General features: G+C 26.2%; 1 protein-coding gene across 1 annotated transcript; it reads right to left on the bottom strand.

The window, feature by feature from the left end:
- Positions 1–266: 266 nt before the first annotated feature.
- LOC107448693 (mitochondrial intermembrane space import and assembly protein 40-B) lies at positions 267–10,724 on the bottom strand. Its single transcript, XM_016063993.4, has 3 exons — positions 10,555–10,724; positions 9,265–9,348; positions 267–699 (listed from the first exon to the last, which is right to left on the bottom strand). The coding sequence occupies exons 1-3, from the start codon at positions 10,574–10,576 to the stop codon at positions 377–379; spliced, it is 429 nt and encodes a 142-aa protein (XP_015919479.1). The 5' UTR covers positions 10,577–10,724; the 3' UTR covers positions 267–376.
- Positions 10,725–10,776: the final 52 nt, after the last annotated feature.

The raw sequence follows: 10,776 nt of genomic DNA, 5'->3' as shown, positions 1-10,776 counted from the left end.
TGATGTACATAATATCCAAGAGTCACACAATTAGGAAAATAAATTATACATAATTTTGGATTTTGAAAGAAGAAGGATTAAGCAATAAAAGTTTCTTCAGGGTTTTGAATGGTAAGTAATTAATGTAATGAAAAATCAGATCTTAATATGTATATGGCTCTTTTTTATTTTTTTATTCAAAATTTTCACCAGCCTTTTTTTAGTGATTTTAATAAGTGAAACTGCATTTTATGCTAAATGATAATTTTGTTTTGAATGAAAGAAATAAAATAAAATAATCATTTTTTATTTTAACAAAGTGAATTATTGCCTAATGACTCCAAACAGTCCTGTACAAATGATTGAATTGCTTTTATGACCTAAATTTAAGAACATACTACTTTTGTGTTACATCGGTTTTTGATGATGTACCATTTACATCTTTGTCTTGTATAGTATCATCTATTCGAGAAAATTGCTCCTCTTCTAAGCTTTGCAATGTAGCATCGGTGTCTTCATCTTTCTTATAAAGATTAGGATACTGTGACATACAGTCGTTCATTGCACGAAATTGCTTTAGACAATCACTGCCTCTAGGTTCTGCAGTGCTATAGTGAAAGCAGGACAAAGACTCTCTAAACTCGACATTGCATGGACCAACAACCATACTGCCTAAACAAGGACAGCTCCAATTTATATCACCATTTGATTGCAACAAACCTACAAAATATATCTCAGATTAGTTGAAAATAAATGCCACAAAAATAATTTTGAATAATTTTAAAAATGATATTAAGAACAAAAAAGTACTATAATACTGCAGAATATTTTTCAAAAGAAATTTTTTTTATTAAAAGGTTATTTAAAGTAATAAAAGGGAATTTTTAGATTTTAAAAGTCAAACTTTTAACTACACAGCAAAAATTAAAGCGTAAAATACTTAGTGTTGTGATAAATACTTATTGCGATAAAGTAATTTGTGATAAAACTATACTATTATACTTTAACCATACTATAATAATACTAGACTATCATAATACTATACTATTATTATAATACTATACTATACTATTATTATAATATTATACTATACTATTATTATAATACTATACTATTATAATACCATATATAATAATACTACAGGGTTCATGCTCTACTATAAAAATAAAATTCAAGTACTTTTCAAGGACTTTTTAAGACTTATTATAAAATTCTCAAGGACTTAAATTTTAGTTAAAGATAGACTAAAATTTAACATTTTAAACTAAAATGTTTTGACGATAAATGTTAGTCGATAATAGCAGTACTGAAAAATAAGACTTCNTTTTTAAATCGCCTAAAAAATTGCAACACGTAAGTTTTAAATCAGTTAAATACGAAAATCAATGATTGATATTAAAATCATCTGATTAAAAATCGCGATTTTAGCAGATTCCGGTGCAGTTCCTAATATTTAAAAATTCCAAAAATCAGCCAAAAAAAAAAAAAAAAAATCAAATATCGGCGCTTGAAACGAAACGCTTAGACTCCTTTCCACTCTATAACAGAAGTCGCGGTAATCCGACTATCGTTCGGGCGGCTTGGGTTTCTCCAATAGGACTTCCCAAAAATTTTAGTTTTTGGAACATGGTCGGAAATTTTCAAAATTGGGGAAAAAAAGCGGATTTCCGCTTTTTTGCGGAAGTCTTTCATCCCTGCAACACATAATTTTTAAATAAGTCTAATACGAAGATCGATGATGATATTAAAATCGCGTGAATAAGAATCGAGACTTTGTCAGAATCTGGAGCAGTTCCTAATATTTAAAATTCCTAAAATCAGTCAAACATACATAAAATCCTAAAATCAAACAGTACGTGTCATCATCTGAAAGACGGGGAAGTCATTCTCTCACACTTACGGGCATCAAAAAGTTAAACATAGAAATACTGGTTTTCCTGAGTTTTCGATACTTTTCAAGGTGATTTCGAATTTTTTCAAGGATTTAATATCATTTTCAAGTACTTCTAGGGGCCCTTGAAAATCAAAATGAAATTCAAGTACTTTTCAAGGCCGCGGGAACCCTGTACTATTTGTGATAAATAAGGAAGTTATTTTATCACAACACTAATACTTAGTGTTGTGATAAAATAACTTCCTTATAAGTTTTTTCTTTATTTGTTAATTAAAATTTTTTTTTTTAAAAGAACATAAAACTTATATTTTCAAGTCTGCTTTGCCATAATAATATAAGCTTGAGATAAAGTAGTGCCAAAAACAAAAGTTTTAGGACTACTTCAGCTCCAGCCTGCATTGTTGCAATGTAGCTTTCCAGATAACTGCAGATTTTAAATCATTTTCATGATCATATTCCGTTCAAAGAGCATTATTTTATTCTTGCAATACTCATTCACAAAAAGAAAAAAAAAACACCATAACAAATATGAAAATCGTATCAGTAGTGCTTATCTTACAGGCCTAATTCATCAAATTAGTGAAAAAATGGACAAAAAACTTATTTCATAAAAATTGTGAAAATTTTTTTGAAGTATACACTATTGTGAAACATTTTACTATTGTGAAAACGTTTCAGAAATACTTAACATAAACTGCTATATGAAGAGTTAGTTTTTTCTTTGAGACTTGCTTAAAATTGAACAATCTTTGACAACAAGCTTTGCAACTTTCTGAATTCTGTTTCATGCAGAAAGAAGGGTGCGTCCTAAAACATTATAGGAGAATGAGATATCTCATAACCCAATACTTGAAACCTGATGCAAATAGTTCATTTAATTTTCAAACTGTTTCTTTTTTCATAAGCATTCTTTAAATATGTTTATAAACAGTTAAAACTAGTGAATATGAAAACAATAATAAAATAAACACATCTTTAAGTTTAATTACATATCTACAAGACAAAACTTATTTAATTAGCGATATACGTTTATGTGACTATGGCACAGTTTTTTTAAATTCAATTTTGAGCATTTCTGTCCAAGTTTTACTGTCCTTGGTCGCAATTACCACACATTTGTACTTAGTTTAAATTTCATGGATTCGAATGAAACATCTGCTCTCCCTTTGCAAACAGTGCTTAAACTTGTCAGCGAAGTCTTATCTCCAATTGTTGTTTAAAGTTATATTTTTAAAAATATTAGCTTTAAAGCTAAATCCTTAAAAATTAGATGCCTGCTTATCGATCTGAACAAAGAATTAGCAGTTGAACAGAATATAAGTTGAGCATCCATTGCAGCAGTTTTCAAGGCAGGGAAAAAATTTACTATTAATTTACTTGTATTAGTTACAGGCAATTAAGTAATCGACTAAAAAAATTTTATTATTTAAAACTAAAAATCTTGCAAGCAGAATTATTCACATTGTTACTTAGTTTCTCATATATACATTCTGTCGGTAAAAACAATCACACTAACAGGTGTGTGGGATGTATTATACCACAACATCTAATGAATAAACTGATAAATCCTTTTCTAAGATGCTCACTCAAATTAAAACTTGTTTAGAAGATCAACATTGAGAAAGTCAAATCAATGCAATATAAAATTTTGGTTTCAAAAATTAGGAACATTCAACTTTTTTGTAGGGCAGAGATTTGATACAACTCACATGTCTTCCAGAGATGCCATCTTGCTCCGGACAGCAAATATATATTTTAAAGTGGTAGTTTATAAATTGAGATTCTTGGTTTAATGAATTCAATATAGTAGATTTTTATCCACCAATATTTCTTAATAATTCATAGGCTTATATAATTCACCACTTTGTAGTACTAATGTCATGCTGTACCTTTTAAAAAGCAAGCAAAATAGTCAAATATTTGCAAAATTTAGTTAGTAGTTATTTATCGTTTTTTAATTATTTTGACTTGTCCGGAGCAGTTGGCATCTCTGGTCTTCTCCCAAATTAAAGAAGCAAAATATTAAATAAATTCAAGGATACATTAACAAAAATGAATCATAATTAATACTTTAAAAAAATGATAATTTAAACAGACAAAAGAAGTACCTATTAAAGATTTGGATTAAATTATAAGAAATGATAAACTCAATTTTTCTAATTCAAAGAATCAAGCAGCATTGCAGCATGAGGTCAATATCAAAATAAAATTGCATATAAATTTCCATTACTTTTAAAATAAAAATAGAACTGAGATTATCCTATACCTTTTCCAATGTGTGTTAAAATTGTTCAGATGAACATTTCATCTTAGTCATAACCCATGCACCATGGAGAAATAAAATTTGTTAAGAAGTTTAAAACACTTTATCCAATGATAGTCATTAACAGAGAATAAACCAATTTTTAATTTGGCTAAAAATTTAAATGAAGGGTGACTTTCACCAAAAAAAAAGTTGTAGCTGAGAATAATAAAGATGAAGCGAAGGATTAAAGAAACAAATGATGAGTCCAGTTTTATTTCATTGATGTTGAAAATACCTGCTTAGAAAAAAATGCTTATGATGAATTCTTAAACTGCTTAAATTTCTATAAAGACAAAGCTCTACAAATAGCATTGTAATGATGAAAATGTTAGGTGTGGATTAAATATAACATCGGAATCTCACAATAAACATAACCTGCTAGTGATACTACTATAATTCACGAAGTCCTAGATGCAGAAGACATATTAACTAAGCGTTGAAAAGTCTGAAAAACTGAAAGAAGTAAATGTTATACAATTACTGTTGCGAGGACGAATCTGTCGTCACGTTGTAAGTAAACAAGAAGAATACAAATATGTGTTGGTTTTTCTATTCATGAAATTGCTTTGTTACATTTGTTAGAAAATGAAACAAAAACTTTCTTAAAAGTACCACTTAATTTTAGCAATTTTGTTTATAGTTTGAAGTTTTCACATTTAAAAACCCCACAAGAAAAAGTCAGGTGATTACCATTCAATTATTATCTCTTCGACATACTCGTGATCTCGAGAATCAAGATTCAACTTTAACATCTGCAATCGTAAATAAAATTTACATCCAAAATAAAATTATTCTAAAATATCCTTTTTCAAAAGAAATTTTTTGATTAACCATTTATATAAACATATAATTTAAAAAAGTGTCCTACTTTTAAAAATTCCATTATTTATGATCCTCTAATGCAAATGTAAGAGCAAAACAATTTTGAAATAAAAATAGTTGGCAGAAACCAAACAACTCAAACCATTACAAGTAATTTATTTTCAAAGATATATAATTAAGGCCTTTTTAATGACTGTCTTAAAATTATTTTTAAAAAAATTATTGAATGAAATATAATCATTATTGCATTCACTAATTATTTCATTAGAATAAAATGAAATTAGAATAAAACTAAATATTAGAATAAAACTAATTTTCTAAATATATGCTTAAAAAATTATTTTAAAAAAATTTAAAAAAAAAAAAANATTTCAGCAATTTTGTTTATAGTTTGAAGTTTTCACATTTAAAAACCCCACTAGAAAAAGTCAGGCGATTACCATTCAATTATGATCTTTTCGACATACTCGTGATCTCGAGAATCAAGATTCAACTTTAAGATCTGCAATCGTAAATAAAATGTACATTCAAAATAAAATTATTCTAAAATATCCTTTTTCAAAAGAAATTTTTTGATTAACCATTTATATAAACATATAATTTAAAAAAGTGTCCTACTTTTAAAAATTCCATTATTTATGATCCTCTAATACAAATGTAAGAGCAAAACAATTTTGAATTAAAAATAGTTGGCAGAAACCAAATAACTCAAACCATAACAAGTAATTTATTTTCAAAGATATATAATTAAGTTCTTTTTTATGACTGTCTTAAAATTATTTTAAATAAAATTATTGAACGAAATATAATCATTATTGCATTCACTAATTATTTCATTAGAATAAAATAGAATTAGAATAAAACTAAATATTAGAATAAAACTCATTTTCTATATATGCTTAAAAAATTATTTTGAAAAAAATTAAAAAAAGCATAGCAATCTTGTGGTACTTAAGAATCAAAGGACCATCAAAATTCATTTCTGCTATTAGAAAATACAATCAAAAATAAAGATGTCTCACTACCAATCTTATTTATATTTTTGAAAATATAAAATCATTCTTTCTGAAATGAACAAATTTTATGACAAAGCATCAATTACAAATGAAGATTATTCATTTTAATGTGAAATTTTTTGGACAAATTTGCAGATTACACCACAAACTTGCTTAGAAGTGAAAGTCATGCCATGAAGTTTATAGAAAGTCTACCATAATTTTTTAAACAGTGAACTAGTTTTATTTTATATAAATATATTTAAAATATAGGTTGGCTGTATTTTCAACTGATATAAACTTTAGATCATCAACAAGTGAGTGGCAGTAGTGACTGCTATATTTTTCCCAATCTTGAATAATTCTTAAAATTATAGCATGGAACATGCAATAGGTAAATTCAAAACTTTAACAAAAGCAGCTGGAAATTTTTTTAAAAAATGGATCGAGGAATGTAACAAAACATAAATTCGCAAACTAAACATAACCGAAAAAAGATTATGGAGAATTAAAAAGTTTAAGAGAGGGATTTTAAATGTATACCTAAAAATATATTGACATTGAATTCAAAATTTTATAATTTCTTTAGTAAGTTTGAATAGTTTATTACTTAGACTTAAAAAGAACAACTTAGCAGCATTGAGATTTGATTTAAAATCGCACAACTCGATACCTGTTTACATGATTTAAGATATTGTTTCACAATTTTATATCAAATATCAAGTTTTTGAAAAGCCACTATTATGATTCCTGCTCAAATGACTTAAGCATTTTACATCAGAATTTGTATTCATGCAATTTTGAAATCAAACATTGAGATTCATATTCACTCAATTTTAAACTCAAACATTCAGATTCAAATTCACATGATTTTATAATAAAGAACTGAGATTCATGTTTACATAATTTTAAAATTAAATGTCGAGATTTGTATTCACATGATTTAAAAATCGCACAATGAGATTTGCATTGACACAATTTAAATAAACTTAAATAAATGAAATCTTGTAGCAATATTTTTATTGAAACATTGATAATATTCTGTGGATAAATGTTTCCTACATAAACTTTTTTTTTGCTTAAATGTTAGATATTTTTTCAATTATTCAAAAATGTTTTCACACAGAACAATTGTGGATTTCTATATTCGCTTTTTTATCAAACTCATAATTATGGTATTGATCAAAATAGAACTCTATAAAAATTAAATAATTTTTTTTTAAAAAAATCAACGATTATCAAACCAATTTCACAAAAATGTGGTGGTGACGCAGAAGTTGAAACTGGGTTCATGCTCTACTTTAAAAATAAAATTCAAGTACTTTTTAAGACTAATTATAAAATTTTCAAGGTCTTAAATTAAAAGATAGACTAAAATTTAACATTTTAAACTAAAATGTTTTGAAGTTTATGGTACTAAAAAATAAGACTTCCATTGCTCTCTCTTTATTTCAAAAAGTAATCTAAATAGTACAAAAANAAAAGTAATCTAAATAGTAAAAAAAAAAAAAAAAAAAAACAAGGGTGAGTGACATCAAGTCAAAAATAAAATTTGTGAAGCATAAAAACCTTAGATTTGTATTTTACATAAAACCTATTTTAAGTTAGGTATACAACCTCTGAACAAGCAAAGATTTGAACAAGTCATAAAGAAAAGAGGAACATTTCAACAAGGTGCGTGGCCAAATCTTTCAACAAGAAATAAGCATCTTTAAAGTACTTTTTAAGCACTATAAACAGTAACAAAATGCAAAAAATTTTCAAAGACTTTACACGATCATGATAAAATAACTAGTTTTTGACAAAGAACTCTGTTCTTGATTATATTAGCCATTACAAAATGATAAAGATGTTCTTTGGTTCGATTTTGTGATTTCAGTGAAGCTTGAAAATAAGAATATCTTGCAAAATGCAGCAGAATTGTATATGAGAGTGCAATAATCTCTCTGTACGCAGTTCACTAGACGCACAGGTATTGAATCAAACCTGTAAATGATTGGCGCTTTTATATGATATGAACTGACGATACGCAGAAATAGATTATTGTTAAAGGAATTGTGAAAACGTTGAATAGAACAATCTGAAAAGCATGCTTATGCATAATATGTGGCGTAAACTGGCATGGTCAAGAAGAAAAAAATATCATTCTCGAAAAGGGAAAATTAAGCATTTTTAAAACCACCCAATTAAAAAAGCACTTGTTAAAAATGCAACACAACATGTTTCAAACATTCTATACGAAGGTAAAAACAAAGTATACTTAAAGTTAATTATAATAACAAATCTACAGTTAATGTAAAGAAAATATAAAACATACCAATTAAACTTATTAAAAGATTTTTATTTGTAAAAAACTTAAGATTCTTATATGATATGTAAAGAACAATAGTAGTATTAACAGATATACTAAATAATTTTTGAATGTGCATGGTAAAATATGATTTAGAAAAGAACGAAATTAAGTCCCTGAAAATCAAATTTTAATAAAACAAAATGTTAATGTTGTACTGATATTAATATACAAACGTAACCAACTTTAAAAACACATATCATAAAGAAAGAAAATCCAAGGTTTTTTATAAAAAGTAAAGCAGATCATATAAGTGAATAAATTAATAAAGAAAAACATGTCAAAACTTGGAAAAGCATGCTCAGTTAATAAAAATGAGTGGTTTGGGTTAGAAGTTCAAGACAGAAATACGAGAAATAGGTTTTCGATATTTTCAAGGTCATTTTGAAATTTTCAAGGATTTAGCATTATTTTCAAGTACTTCTTGGAGCTCTTGAAAATCAAAATTAAATTCAAGAACTTTTCAAGGCCGCAGAAACCCTGAGTTAATCAATGCTTGCAGAAAATTTTTTAACTGAGATTTTGTGTTCATAGTTTTCATTTTATCTAACACTGCTCATTAACATTCGATACAGTAAAAATAAAAATATTATGCACAACTTGGATATAATATACTGTTTATACAATAAAAATGAGTTAACAAAATCAAAATTCTAGTACTTTTCAAGGCCGCAGGAACCCTGAGTTAATCAATGCTAGCAGAAAATTTTTTAAATCAGATTTTGTGTTTGCAGAAAGTTTTTCATTTTATCTTACACTGCTAATTAACATTTGACAGTGTTAAAATAAATATATTATATACAACTTGGGATATAATATACTATTTATACATAAATAGGAGTTAACAAAACAAAAATTCTTTAGAGTAAACACTTTCAATAAATAATTACCAATGTGACCAACAATGTGACTATCATACCTCTAGGTTCCTTATCTTCTGGTAATTTTATAGAACTAGGACCTTTTAGCTCTTCAGGAGTGAGAAACATAACTTTATCTTTACCTAAAAGAAGAAAAAATACGCATAAATAATTTAAACTTAGTGTCATAGGCGTAGCAGGAGGAGGCACACTTTTTGTTTTCAAAAAGCTATTTTTTTATTTTAAGTTTTATGTATATATGCTTATTTATGTTTCAGATGTATGGATATTTATATAAAACTTAAGATAGATTAACAGTTTTCTAAAAAATAAAATGTGTGCCCCACCTCACACTACGCCTATGCTTATATTAACAAATGTAAATAGTTTATATTTCATTATATTTTAAAATTATCTTTAATTTATATACTTTCGTCTTTTACAATACATAAATAAAATCATAATTTCAAAAGATTGTATACATGCTTATAATATTTGCTTTCATTTAAATATTTTATTAGCTGATAAATATTGTTTAATTATCCTGTACATCAATTGATTTAGATAGATTTATAAACACGTCTATGTACACAGAATAAATATCTGAAACAAAAATAAAACAATTAAATAATAAGAATTAACCCTCTAAGCTCTTTTGAAAATATGATGACAATGAAAACAATGTTAAAAGTGAAAAAGAAATTGTTAAAAAATCAGCTATTTCAATATTAATAGGTACGAAGACACTGTCCTATGTTGAAATATTAGCATTGAAAATATCAAGTTCCTCCAAGAAATACTTTGAATAATGAACAAAAGATTATAAAAGAATAATTTCATAATTTAAATTACTTCATTGGCTGTTTCACAGGTTGTGTCCTTTAAAAATTGAAAAAGAACTTAAAAAACGTATGCAAAAAGAATGAGTGTTTTATCTCCAGGTTTGAAACCTATAATTAACACAAATTTAGTTTTAGAAATTTTTTCTTAATAGTTTAAATGATAACACTACTAGATTCAGCAGCTGCCCAAGATACATCTCTTTAAAAATTTATCACAAAAATCAAAGTTACTCAAGTGGATAGTAAATGGACAAAACCTTCCTTCTTGTGTTGTAGACTAGAATAAAATATTATTCGGATCAAACTATTTAGTGTATGATAAATCCATACTAATGATACGTATAATACACGTGAATCTACAAAACAATCGATAATCGCGTTTTTTTAAAAAATATTATTTATATTATACAAAATCAATCTAGAATTGAACTATTTAAAGTAAGATAATGTTATGAAGGATATATAATTATAATGTTATAATAGTAATAACATGTAAGGGTTAAATACCATGCGATACACAGTATGACATTATGTTTTCAAATAAATATCACTTTTCCAATAAGAAATATATTATTTTGATGAAAAAATCAATAATTTCTAGTAATTTTTTATTTTATTTTCGGCGAAAAGTTCAAGATTCAAAACTAAATAATAAATATCAGTAGGTGATGCAATGGGAAACAGTTAAAGTTAATAGTTTAAAAATGAGTTCTAAATTTAAGTGAGCCA

Source organism: Parasteatoda tepidariorum, chromosome 10 (assembly GCF_043381705.1).
Source record: "Parasteatoda tepidariorum isolate YZ-2023 chromosome 10, CAS_Ptep_4.0, whole genome shotgun sequence".
In the NCBI taxonomy this organism is placed as follows: domain Eukaryota; kingdom Metazoa; phylum Arthropoda; class Arachnida; order Araneae; family Theridiidae; genus Parasteatoda; species Parasteatoda tepidariorum.
The sequence above is the reverse complement of the archived record's forward strand: the minus strand, read 5'-3'. Positions and strand labels throughout refer to the sequence as shown.

Bases quoted from the DNA above. Each gene is read 5' to 3' on its own strand.
- LOC107448693 (XM_016063993.4), bottom strand. From the start codon at position 10,576: ATGTCATACTGTGTATCGCATG. The intron at 9,349-10,554 runs GTATTTAACCCT...TTCTTCTTTTAG, and splicing joins GTCATACTGTGTATCGCATG to GTAAAGATAAAGTTATGTTT. The intron at 700-9,264 runs GTATGATAGTCA...TATATTTTGTAG, and splicing joins AGAAGATAAGGAACCTAGAG to GTTTGTTGCAATCAAATGGT.